Source organism: Gouania willdenowi, chromosome 9 (genome assembly GCF_900634775.1).
Source record: "Gouania willdenowi chromosome 9, fGouWil2.1, whole genome shotgun sequence".
NCBI lineage: Eukaryota > Metazoa > Chordata > Actinopteri > Blenniiformes > Gobiesocidae > Gouania > Gouania willdenowi.
This window is the reverse complement of record NC_041052.1, coordinates 6,001,192-6,015,449: the sequence shown is the minus strand read 5'-3', so window position 1 is coordinate 6,015,449 and position 14,258 is coordinate 6,001,192. Positions and strand designations below refer to the sequence as shown.

The window sequence follows — 14,258 nt, the reverse complement described above, 5'->3', positions numbered from 1 at the left end:
CAATCCCATATTCAGACACTAGAGAGCATCAGAACTCTAATTCTGCATCCTGTCATTCAAGAGTAGATGAAATGAACTGTATGTTTGTTCATTAACAAAAAAAAAACTAACTATGATACTGTACCAGTAGTAATGGAACATTTTTGCAAAAACTAAAAAAAAAAAAATGAATTTCCCCTACGGGCTCAAAAAACAGAAAAAAGGAAGAAAAAAAAAAAGAAAAAATATATTTCCTAAAATTAGACTAGAGGTTTCCTGTTTTAGAATATTTGTAATTTTCACAAAAAAATGTCATATGATTATTTTATATATATTCCAGTTCTTATCCTTTCGCCCAAGAGTAAATAAAATGAACTATGTGTGTGTTCATAAATAAAAGAGACTGTAAGTATGACACTGTACCAGTTGTAATAGAACGATTTAGGGGGAAAAAAAAAACGTGAGTTTCTTCTCTGGGGATAAAACAACAACACAAAATTAATAATTGTAAATTAATTAGACTACAGTTTTACTGTTTTCGGATATTTGGCATTTTCAAAAAAAAAAGTTTCGGTAACACTTTAAGGCTGATATTACACTGTCATTATTATGACATGACACCTGTCTTTAGCATGAATAAGGTGTCATGAAGGCTATCATTAAGTGTTGTTCGTTACCCCTAACCCTAAGTTACCCTAACCTTAACCCTAGCCCCACTAGATCCATCCACCTAACCCAAAAAATGCCAACATTTGTTATAATTTAGCAAAAGGTGTTAGAATTTTGCAAACAACACTTAATCACAGCCTTCATGACACCGTATTCATGCTAATGACAAATAATGACAATGCAATGTCAGCCTTATGCATAAAAATAAAGTGTTACCTTGTTTTCTATTTAAGCTCGCAGCTTCATATCCAAGGTCAACGTAGACATGTTAAGGTCAGGCTTGATTGTTTTTTCTGCTGTTAAATGTTGGGTTGTGTCCCTAAAAAGATACACATGTATGTATTTTCTGTGATCAATGTTGATAAGTTTGTTTGACTGATTTAAATATCAGAAACATTCAAACAAACATCTTTCAGGGCTTTTCCTCTGACTGTCCGTGCAGCGGTGTTTCATATTACTCACAAACATGTTAATTGTGTCGTTTCAAGTGAAGGACAAAGAAACATTTGTAGATTAAATGTGTTGTTGAACACTCACACAAGCATGGTGCGTAGTTTGAGGAAGTCATTGTGCTCCGGGTTCTCCACCTCCACCACGCCCCACGGGTAGAGACGACCACGGATCTTCTTTCCCTTGACTTCGATCAGCTGGTTGGAGCCGATGACGGCAAAGGGAATGCTGGCCTGGGAGAGGAAGTCAGAAGTCAGTGGATGCCCAGACAAAAACAACGTCAAAGGAAGTGAGATGGAAAATAAAGGTATCGGAGACGAGGAATGGGAACAGCAAAGAGAAACATCTGGTGTGAGATCACATCTGTGCGTCCTGCTCTCACCTTCAGGACTCTGGTCTGCTCCTTGAACTCCTCGTCCTCGTCAGAGTCTGCGTCGGGCAGCTGGTAGATTCTGATACCGTGTTCTGCGATTTCATCAAGGATCTGAAAAGAGCATTAAAAATAAAATAAACAAGGTGACGAGACAGTCACCTGAACTCAGAGAAATCCATGGATATCTCCCTCTGCATACGGAGAAAACGGTACTTTTAATACAAAATAAACAACTATTCTTTCCATCAAGCATTTTAGCTTTGCTGACCATTTTTTTACCTCCAACAGAAAGTCATATTTTTCACCAGTGGTTATATATTTGTTTTTATTTGTCCGTTATCCAAACCATTTTTGGGTCATGACCCCATTTTGATTTAACAAGTTTCTGGCGACCCCAGGGAATCTTTTTTTTTTTTTTTTTTGATCATGTTTGTTATATTGTTACAAGTAGTCAAGTAACAAGATGTTTTTACTCTGCCTTTTATTTGAACTAGATTTATATTTAAAAAGTGAAAGTTTAGAATACAATTGTTTGAGATTGTGTGTTGTGCTTTAATTTAAAAAAGAATAATAATAAAAAAACAAAAGAAAAAACATTTTTCTCTCAACCTTTTCAGCCCACGACCCCCAAAACAAAACAAACATCTATAAGTGGGAATAAAGGGGAGAGATTTTTGAGGTTCATCCATAAAGTAGGCAAAATGATGGTCCATTGTTCTATGAATCTGTGATAATCACATTTATTTATTTATCTGATTAATATCCACTGTTATCAAGGAAATGTATTATAGTATATAGTCATCTTGAAGATGTAAATCCTTGTTTTAATCAGAAATAAAATGGGTTAAAAGTGACCAAAAATGGTGGAAAAGGTGGTGAAATGGGATTTTTAAAACCAAAAAAGTGGTAAAAAGGGTTCAAAGTGTCAATATTGGCTTAAATGTGGCAGAAAATAGTAGGAACAATTAGTTTAAACTTGCAAATTATGGGCATGACAAATAGTGAATGTGGTTAAATTGACAATAATAAGCATGAGTAATGGTAAAAAGAGGTTAAAAGTGACAATAATGGGATAACATGCTGCAACATGAGGTGGGAAAAGTGATGGAAAGGGTTTATAAATGCAAAAAATATCTTGCTGAAAGTGGAAACAAATTGCAGGAAAGGCATTGAAATTTGATGGGGAAGTGGCAGAAAAGAGAGTAATGTAGCAAAAATACATTAAAAGGAGCAAAAATATGGAAAGAAAAAGTGATGAAAATAGGTTAAAATGTGTAAAAATAAGCAAAAATGGGCTCAAATTGTTAAAAAAAAATTCTTAGTTATTTGAAGGCATCTCGCGACCCATGTTAGGCGACCCCATTTGAATGATGTGATTCTGCAGTTGACATAAATGTATATATACAGTATAAATCAAGATCATGTACTGAAAACTGACTTTTACAAGGAAATAACCTGTTGACACCATGACCCATAAACAGAGAAGAAGAGTGTAGTTTAATGTGAGGCTGTGTGTGTGTGTGTGTGTGTGTGTGCGCATGTGTGTACCTGTTGAAATAACATATTTAATTAAAGCCCCCCATGGGGGAGGAAGGGTGAGACTGGAGGAGGTATGAAAGTGAAAAAGAACAGCCTGTGTAGAGTTTGACGTTCTCACCCTCCTTTGTATCTGACGAACCGGTGAAGAAACAATTTGAACAAAAGAATGCCTTTTTTTTAAGCCACGACGTCATATACAGATGTCAGTATTTGTTATTCTAAACATCAAAGCTGCATTTTTCCCCCTTTGTGTTCAAAAGAACAGATTTTCAAACTCCACAATGTACTATTATGTAACGTCAACAGTTGTTTTCCTGACTTCTCATGATGACTTTCATGTACCGTGGTGTAAAACAGGACACCAGGGATTCAGCGGGACTGTATAGGAAAAGGTGCGCTCACATCCCAGAGTCCTGCTCCTGTTTGAGTGCTTGTTATGGCTGCCGTTTGTTTTCTCAGCGAGCGCTACTGGACTGCATGTGAGAGATAGTGGGTGTGCAGGCATGGTCGGGTATTGTTGTGGAGTCGATCTAAAAACAAACAGGCTTTGCGGGGCTGGGAGGAGATCGTGACACTGAACCAGTGCCTCTTTTTCCTTCTCTCACTTGAACATTGTGATTTACCCAAACGGCCCGACATGGCGGCTGGGTAAACATGGAGCGTCACAGACAGAGTGGATTCAGTGGGAAAATAAACAGATATGACACAATAGTAGGGAAAAAAATTTAACAAACAACAAATTGTGGTTTCATAAACAAGAAAGAATCAAACTGTAAAAGTGAAACAAATCTGAAAGGAACAAATTAAATAAATAAATAAATAAAATAAGCCTATTTTTTTTCTTAGCCATAAAAACTTTACTCACTGATATGTTTTATTTCTTCTACTAAGCCAATAATTTACCCAGAGGAATTAGACAGGAAAGACAGATTGGGACACAGTTATAGTGTTAAACAGCGCTGGGCAATATATCGTGATTCAAGATATACCAAGTTTTCTATTTTGACGAAATAGATATAAATGACAATTTTGCCTATATTGAGATATCTATATCTTTTTTATACAATCACAGTACAAATCACATCATACAAATATTTCCTATTATTCATAGAGTACAGTCAAACAGCGTCCTTTAGAATTTTTCCACATTAACTATGGAAACTATGATGCAACATTTTGAGTCACCAAATTTAACATTGCACAGTTATCTTTAACACAATAGCAGGAAGAAAATTTACCAAACAACAAATTATGGTTTCATAAACATGGGAGAATCAAACTGTGAAAGTGAAACAAGTCAGAAAGGAAAACAATCAAATATTCAGAGACGTTATCAGGTTACTGCAGACATTTAACGTTGTCATCTGCTGTCAGATCAAGTAAAGCCCAAATGGCTGTTTACCTTGAAATATTTGTTCCGTAACATGTGCTTAAGCACGGCCTGACACCTATAATCAAGACCTCTGAGGGATCATCAGATGTCAAAATTACTGGCCGCTCCAAATCCCTGTGTCTCCTGCTGATTTACTGTACACAATGTAAGCCTTAATTCTTCAGGTTACACCTCACTCTCCTCCTCTCGGTTGCATATTTTAGTTGGCAGAAGGTTGTTGGCAACACAAGCCATTTGGATTTTATTACCCTCCCCCTCACTCTCTAAGCTATTATGGTTGGCCGTCCAGGTCCACTCAACGCTGTGAAGGCAGAGGACAAACAATGCCATGCAGGACACGGTTCAGTATTAATTAGAAAAGGAAGCTGAAGGTTTATCGCTCTGTGTTTCTGGCTTGCATCACCGAACGAGGGCATTGTTTGTGGAAATGTTTGGTAGTAACGGATAGCTGTGATAGGTTCAGGCTGATACGGTTCTGTTGCAAGGTTACTTAAGGGTGCTTTCACACATACCTCTTTGCTCCGCACCATGCTTTGCTTCCTCGGATACTCCGGTCTTTTTGCGATATGTGAAAGGTCACTAGAACTTTAGTGCGGAGCAAACAAGCAAACTCTAGTCCTTTGAAAAATAAGGGTCTCAGTTTAACTCAAGCGAAGCATTGTGCAGTTTTTAACCATATGAGAAAGCAACCAGGACCAAATATAGGACATGACGTTGAAGCGCAATAGTGACGGAGCAACTCCATCAGGGACAGGACAGCACACAGCAATCACACACACTGTCACTGCAGCAACAGGCATGCGCACACACTCACAACCCAGTACTCTAGCAGGCAGCACACACACAAATATCTATTCATCCATTTTCAGACCCACTTTGTCAGCACACAAACACATTTATGTCACGTCTCTCTTTTCCTCATACTGTTCACATGGTCAGCGATGGCTGCACACCTGACTGCTATGTATCTTCACACATCATACATCTTTTCCGGTAAGTTACCGGTGTCATGACACCTCTAAGCGCTGACAAGGTTGAGACGGAGCGGCATCAGCTGTGTTTATGTAGCGCATTAGCGCAGGTTGTGGGATCGTGTGATTATGGGTTATTTTGAATTATTATTACTGATGTTTCTGCAGGGTTTGCTTTAGGATTTCCTATGGAAAATATAGGAAGAGGGACCAAATATAGGTCGTGACTGTGCACTGTCAGTGACAGTGCAGCGGCACACACACAAACTGTCGTCAAGGCAACGTGCACACACGTACATAAACACACCGAGCGCTCCTCGATCCATTCTGCATCAACACACAGACATACACGTCACAAACATTTCCAAACTCATTGTGTTCATGGGTCATTTTTATTCATTAGAAACATTTCTGTGGGGATTGTTTGAGGATTTCCTTTGGAAAATGCATTTTTCTGACATAAGTTTATGGAGGCTGAAGTATTCTGTCCAATAGGCAACAGACCGTTTTGCCTGAGTGACGTTCAGAAAGTTTAGTGCGCTTGGGAAAAAGAATGTGTGAAAGCAGACCAGACCAACTTAAAATGCAACAATGTTGCAGATTCACCACCTGAACTGCACAGAGTCCACCGGACAATATCTGTGAAAGCACCCTAAGTGAGATAAAACTGCTGGTGAATCATCTCAGTTGTGGTTTTTCCAAAAAAAAAAAAAAAAAATCATGGTTCGGTCCCTCCTCTAGGAATAGCCTTATTCATCACACCGCAGCCCAAATATAGGATACCTGTACAGGTCTATACATAGATGTGATTACACAGCATGACGTGGTCAGAAACGTTGGACCAGATTGAACTAAATACTCCAGTCGTTATGAAATGCAGCTCTAACCCATCATTACAGGGATTATCAGCTTTGACACGTCAACCTGCAGGAAGAATAACATTTTCACCATTTGTTCATTCTCACCAACAAATCCACAAAAACAAAACTGACTCAAGCATCTGTAGTAAGAATGAAGTCTTAGAAAACAACAATGAAAGCAAACAGAAAATAAAGGATTGTGGTCAACAGTGCAGCTCAAGCCTTTCAGAAACTAACCGCACACAGGCATGCTAAAACTGTAGCCTGGAACAATACTTGGAAGTACATGCATGCAACACAGCATTCTGAGGAAATACAACAACACAGACAGAGAGAACGCACACCAGTCAACAAGGAACCTGCATCGTGAACAATTAGCTCTGATTCAAAGTAAAAATTTAGCTGATCAGCAGTGCTTTACACAACATTTATGTATTCATGCTGCAGCCTGCCAGCTTCTGTAGACCATGGGAATCAAACACTGCTTCCCTGTCATTAAACCAAGTCAAATTTAAGCCTCCCTTACACAAAGAAGAAAGGCCTCAACATAGGACACGTCTTTTGCACAGTTCAACTTTTAAAACTGTCTTATTTATTCTAAATCATACACAAACCCATAAAATATTTACACAATTTTTGCAGTCACTGACCCGTAGACAGGACACTGCTACAACGGGCTTCAGATTCACTTCTACTCCCAAGAGTGGAGAATATATGAAAGCCTTTTCCTGGCTAGGGTGAGTACTTTGTGTTTTTTGGAGCTTATAGTATAGGTCCACCGCATTCGAACAAAACAAGCATTTAAAGCTCACTTTGTGCGATGAGCCATGAATTATCTTCTACAAAAAAAGGAAATTCCCAAACTGGAGTTACAGAGAAGGTGGTGAATAGGAAAAAACCAAAACAACAAAGCATCTAAGTTAAATTTTAGGAAATAAGATTTATGTAGTGGTTACATGTGGTATGACTAATGTACAAATTAAAAAGATTGTTTGCTTTGAACAGTGCAGATGCAATTACATTGTTACGACTATCTACCTTTAAATGACAGGTACACAATAAACCAAATTACTCTTATTTTTTTTGTTTAAAAAAGTCAACAAAAGTGAGATCTTTATCTTCTACAAGCATCAAATAAAAGCCACATGTTTATTTAGTTTTGAAGCGTAAATAACATTTTAAGCTACGGTCTTGCACTTTTGCCAATTTTATGATAATGTAAACATAATGAAAAGTAAATTGTTAGGTAAATGTAATTTATGTAATGACAAATAGCATTCCATCCTAATTATTGTTAATAACAAAATTAGTCCGAACTGCTGTAAAAAGAAATGTCTGGCGCAGCACAAACTCGAAATCCGGACCAGCCCGAGAATGTAGTAGTAATACTGTTAATCATTCTCTTTTTTTGGACATCATAATATTATGGCTCATCCTGTAAAGTTGTTTTATTGTAAAAGCCTACATCAATCTCACAGCAACGACACAAAGTGTAGTCCATTTACAGTAGCATTCACCGTTGCAGGGTGATTGATGTGTGAAAATGTGAGTCAATGGCAAAAACTGAACATCGAAAAGAAGATACCTCCAGTAGCCCCGAGTAGTGTCCGGGAGGTGTAGCCAGGATTCTATGATTAACCCCCTAGAAACATCATAGATCTATCAACAACCCCTAGGATCAACAACTCTTTCTTTTACAACATAACTCATCTGGAAACATTGACTAAAATGTTCTGATACCGTCTTGGTATCCAGGCACCAATGAGCCAACCAATATACTTGGTCGTTTTTTTCCCATATAAACTCATTTTACCAACAATGATCTATTTTCACATAAAGTTGTTAACCAATCAAAAATAAACTGAATAGAATTAACAGATGAAAACAAACAGAGTCTTTACAATTGTCAGTTTCTCAAAGTTAGTTTGCAGTCCTGTGACTGCACGAATGGTATTCGGTTTTTCCAGGAAACGACTTTTGACTAAGCAGCTCTCTCCTGCCTGCAGGGAGTCTGAGAGGGTGAGGGAGCCCCAACAATACCTGGTCTGGAGGGGGTTAAAGGGATTTAGACCTCATACCAGCTTCCTACACAAACACACAAATACTCCTGCACCCATTCTGCCGTCTCACTAAGTAATCTGGTAGAACTCAGCTACAGGAGAGGAAAACAGCAGTTTGGCTGTTACACACACTAAGTTTTGTAGCTCCTGAATGTCAATGAATCACTAAAAACAGAATAATCCTGAAAGAACCGCAGACGTGCGCTTCCATCCTTAGTCACTGACCCTCTTTGACAAATCCAGCCAACATCGGTATAGCAGCACCAGGGAAAACAATATCTTTCTGTTCCTCGGATTAAAGAAGTTTGCACACACAAAACCACATTCCAGATGTATTCAATTGGTTAAAGATTAGACCACAAGGGTCCAGAACAGTAGGATACAATCTAAAGGGTGGTGATGTACTTGACAACCAAAGACCAAAGCAAAATAAAGACCTTTAATGAATGCGTGTGGTGTGGTCATACTGAGTGTCTGGACTAAGTATTAGTACAGTCAAGGCCACCCACTTCTCTCTGTGATCAAAGAGCATGCAACGATACAATCCCACTATTCATGTAATCATGTATTTAAGTGTGACGAGCCGAGGGATAGGTTAGGATTTACATCACAGACCTTAGTGACTTGGTCAGGTGATCAAAAGCATTGCGGCAAGTGGCTTATTAGCAACATGGAATATACAGGTGCTGGTCATATAATAGAATAGAATAGAATATCATGAAAAAGTTGATTTATTTCAGTAATTCCATTTAAAAAATGAAACTTGTATAATGTATATATTCATTTCACAAAGACTGACGTATTTCAAGTGTTTATTTCTTTTACTGTTGATGATTATAACTGACAACTAATGAAAACCCTAAATTAGGTATCTCAGATAATTAGAATATTGTGGAGAGGTTCAATATTGAAGACACCTGGTGCCCCACTCTAATCAGCTAATTAACTCAAAATACCTGCAAACTCCTTTAAATGATCTCCATTCTAGTTCTGTAGGCTACACAATCATGAGGAAAACTGCTGACCTGACAGTTGTCCAAAAGACGACCATTGACACCTTGCACAAGGAGGGCAAGACTCAAAAGGTCATCACTAAAGAGGCTGGCTGTTCACAGAGCTCTGTGTCCAAGCATATTAATAGAGAGGCAAAGGCAAGGAAAAGATGTGGTAGAAAAAAAGTGTACAAGCAATAGGGATAACCACGCCCTGGAGAAGTTTGTGAAACAAAACCCATTCAAAAATGTGGAGATTCCCAAAGAGTGGACTGCAGCTGAAGTCAGTGCTTCAAGAACCACCATGCACAGACATACGCAAGACATGGGTTTCAGCTGTCACATTCCTTGTGTCAAACCACTCTTGAACAAGAGACAGCGTCAGAAGCGTCTCACCTGGGCTAAAGACAAAAAGGACTGGACTGCTGCTGAGTGGTCCAAAGTTATGTTCTCTGATGAAAGTACATTTTGCATGGCCTTTGGAAATCAAGGTCCAAGAGTCTGGAGGAAGAGAGGTGACGCACAGAATCCACGTTGCTTGAGGTTGAGTGTAAATTTTCCACAGTCAGTGATGGTTTGGGGTGCCATGTCATGTGTTTAATTAGGTCCAAGGTCAACGCAACCATCTACCAGGAAGTTTTAGAGCACTTCATGCTTCCTGTTGCTGACCAACTTTAGGGAGATGCAGATTTCATTTTCCAACAGGACTTGGCACCTGCACATAGTGCCAAAGCTACCAGTACCTGGTTTAAAGACCATGGTAGCCCTGTTCTTGATTGACCAGCAAACTTGCCTGACCTTAATCCCATAAACAATGTATGGGGTATTGTGAAGAGGAAGATGCAAGATGCCAGACCCAACAATGCAGAAGAGCTGAAGGCCACTATCAGAGCAACCTGGGCTCTCATAACACCTGAGCAGTGCCACAGACTGATAGACTCCATGCCACGCCGCATTGCTGCAGTAATTCAGGCAAAAGGAGCCCCAACTAAGTATTGAGTGCTGTACATGCTCACACCTTTCAGTTGGCTAATATTTGTATCGGTCTTAAGTAATATTCTAATTTTCTGAGATACTGAATTAGGGATTTTCATTAGTTGTCAGTTATAATCATGAAAATTGTGTGTAATGAATGAATATCATATACAAGTTTCACTTTTTGAATGGAATTACTGAAATAAATCAACTTTTTCATGATATTATTCTAATTATATGACCAGCACCTATATTGCAATGCCTTTCAACATATAGGCCTACTGTTTTTCCAAGCCATTCTGTTTTTTCCAGATCATAGTGTGATATAGATGCCTAGTCTATAACAAAGAAGGTTATATATTGTTCCAACACTAGCAGAGATGTGGAGCGTAGCCTGGCACAGTGACCACTAAGGGTAAAAATAATAAATCTATCTGCATGTTTTAAACACTGACGGGGGAAAAAATATGAAAACAAACTGACCAGGGAATCCTAAACACATAAATAAATTACAGCTGTGTCTTAAATATAAAAAAAACCTCTACCCTCCGGCCCAGGGTATGAGCCTTAGCACACTAAAAGGAGCGATATCTAATCTTGATTCTGATCTCAACATGAGACTGACAAATGCTGAAGACAAGGTAGTGGGCAGTTGATGTAGCAAAAATACATTAATGCATGTTCAATGCAAACAAGAGGGAATTAATAAGAGAAAAGGGCCAAACATCTCTGTTCCGCACACAACGCATGAGAACTTAGAAGAAGCTAAGCTCTTCACTATTTGGCTGCCGTTCAGCACTTGACCTCCGGCTGACGAGAAATCCCCACACAAGAAAAACAAGATATCACACACAGCATCTGGCTGGCTCAAATCCTCCAAGATACATACCTGACCATTTTGTAAAAGCGGGACAAGAGTAGAAGATTGGGTTTTATTCAAAGGTTCAAGTTAAAAATCTTGGCCTGATTGGCCATTTTTTGTGGGTTAAAAACATGCTTGTCAAGTCCACTACCTTTTGACATAATGGCATCTTTCTTTTTTTTTGCTTCCTTTCAAATTCCAGTAGAATCCAGCTGTGTACCACCCTCCATCCTCATACAAAAAACAACCAACTAAAGCACTTTCAGACTAAAGCCTCACACAGGATATGACTGTAGAGTCCCCGACTGAGAGGATAAGTCCTTCCAATATGCTTTCCTTAGGCCAACTTACAAGCAACCGACCAGTGAGACCCTTCTGGAGGAAATTGGCATTAGTGTAAATTAAAAAAGAGAACACAAAACGACACAGAGAGAGAATAGAGAGAGAAATAGGCATAGAAAGCAGAGGGAGGGCTTGGTGAGAGACTAGAAGAAAAAAAAGATGAAAGCTACAGTAAATGATGAGAGGTTTGGCAACTGTATCCTTTGACCCTGAGTTGTGCAGGGCAAGCAGGTTGTGTCTTGTCAGTGGAATAGTTGTGACGCATTGCAGGAAACCTGTATTGTTCTTTACAAGCTGTTTCCCCCCCAAATAATAAAAGAAAAGCCTGGACTAGGCTTCACAACAAAAGGGAAAGGGTTCCATTTCTGCTGAGACTTATGGCTCCAAATGGTGAGAAAGTGGCCAAAAAAACAACAAGCCAATAAATTGTATGGGAGAAACACTGGGAGCATTCAATCATTCTCCAGCCTTCAGCTTTTTGGCAGGTTCTTGGCTTGTGACACTCTGACCTCAAAGGAAGGCTTGGTGCTCCACTCCAGACCGGACTGCAGAACAGGAATCACGCACACACACACACACATATATATATACCTAAGGGCCACTTTGACTAATCTGATCAGCCAACAAATACTCAAGCCAGTTCCCCTGGGAGACACCCAATGGAGATTAATGTATATTACTTGAAAAAGCTTCACATTCAAAATGAGAAAAATTTTCTAAGACCCAAGAAAACTCATCCCACTGCCTAATATTTGACATTGCACTAACAATCACCTTTGGTCAAAATCAGTGAATTTAATACAGCGTTTTTTTCATAATACCCTAAATCATTAATTAATTTATCACCCATACCTGCTTACCCCTGTACAGGATCATAGAAACCTAATCCGACCGACAATGGAGCGCAAGGCAGGATAGATACACCCTGGACAGGAAGCCAGTCCATTGGAGAAAGTTTTTTTCTTTCCTCTTTGCTGTGTGACAACACGTATTTGTCTAGAGCAGACATGGGCAATTGGTGGCCATGGGGCCACATGCAGCCCAGTAAATATACAAACCGAATACAAAAAAATACAATAAGCTTGGCATTCCAGGCCAAGCTTAAACATGTTTGACACCTAAAATCTGGATTTTTTTTTTTTTTACCTCGGAGCATTCTTCTACAAGAAATCTGAGCATCTGAGTGCTGGTTCTTCTTAAAATGAGTCTAACAAACTATCAGTCATTAAGGTCATTGTCTTTGTAGGAACTAAGATGACGATAAAGCGGTGCATGCCTAAATTGTGGTCAAATTGGCACATTAACTTGGATATTATACCCTCCTTAGAGACATATGCTATTTCTAAATTTAGGCCAGATAGCTAAATTAACCCTCAATTTCCTGGGCATGAGGGCTCATCCAGGAACTGGCCGTCATTATAAAAGTCCAAGATAAATGGAAATGGGCCTTTTTGTGTACAAACAAAAAAGATTTCCAGCCCATGTTTAGTGTAGCAAATTGTGATGGAAGTGTGTGTGTGAGAGTGTTAGTGTTTCTGTGCACGTGTCTCAATGCTAATAGCTGTTTAGCGTCAATCAGGGAAATGCCTGTTAAGGAAACAGAGGATGTGTATCACAGATAGAGCTGCAAACAGGACAGATGAGAGCGATACTTTTCTAACTCGCACACGTTTTCTTTACAATCTCATCTACTTTGAATGTGTACTAAAAGTAAAATATACAGGCAAACATATCTGCACACAAGCATACTCCCCCCGAAAAAGAAAATCTGACATTGTTTTGTTTTTGTGAATCAAAACAGTTGAATTGGTGGATGCTGATGAAAGAACTCGCAATGAACAACCCCAGTGGTTTTTCTGCTGTTTGGAATTGGGCTCAGTGCTAACAGGAAACATGATGTTGTTCATCTAAAGTGCCAGAGGAGCACTTAAAAAGGTTGTGCAAGGTCACACAATGTGAGCACTACAACACTGGCAGGTCTTTTTAGGACACTAAAAGCAGGAATTCCCCAATTGATGCTAAAGTCTTTTAGCGTTACACATGAAAACACTAAATAATAGCAGAGTTCAAATGTTGTGACACCGTGACGTACATTAGATCCTGTTTTCTCTTTCTCTTAAATTACAGGAAGACAAGCATAGGTCTTCAATGGCACCTCTGTGTCCTTCAGATTTGCTAGAATGAAGCAATTTTCAAGCAAAATCTGTGCACAAGGGAAATAAAGCCAGGATTGTACCTCCACAGTTTCTTCTTTCTGCAGAAATCACCAATACGTTAGGGATAATTTTGAATTTTTCTGAATTCCAAGCATTTTATCACAAACTTCTAAATTGCAAAAAATTGGTCACAAAATCAAGGATTTTTGAAGCGTTGATCCTGCAGGCACTGATAGCCGTAGCTTATTTCTTGGCTATTGTTGGCGCCTTTTAAACTGTATTTCAGTTAAACGTACAAAGTGAAAACTAGGGCACATCATTGTTAAAATTGCACTTTATTTCTAACTAATCTGCGGCCCACTTCAGCATAAACTGCACTGAATTTGGTCCCTGAGCAAAAATAACTTTAACACCCCTGAAATAAGCAGTGGTCGGTCTGGATTTGTTTGGGGTTTAGATAAATAATACTATAATCAGGATATTAAAGAACCAAAAAATAGACTTTTCTAAAGTCTTGAATAGACAATGTGAATTATTGTTGAGATTGAGAATGAGAAGAGTGGCACAGAAGCAGGAAACATACTGCCCATTACATCTGACGGGTCAGAGTTTATCAATAACGACAATGATGTGAGGT

The 14,258-nt window shown here is 38.9% G+C and overlaps 1 protein-coding gene across 1 annotated transcript in view; it reads right to left on the bottom strand.

The window, feature by feature from the left end:
- zgc:63587 (septin-2A) overlaps positions 1–14,258 on the bottom strand; it is a 36,101-nt gene that overhangs the window by 4,689 nt on the left and 17,154 nt on the right. The window contains exons 8-9 of the mRNA XM_028457326.1: positions 1,481–1,582; positions 1,186–1,331 (exon numbers count right to left, since the gene is read on the bottom strand). Of these exons, the coding sequence (XP_028313127.1) occupies positions 1,186–1,331; positions 1,481–1,582 (248 nt within the window). The remainder of the gene's footprint in view (positions 1–1,185; positions 1,332–1,480; positions 1,583–14,258) is intronic.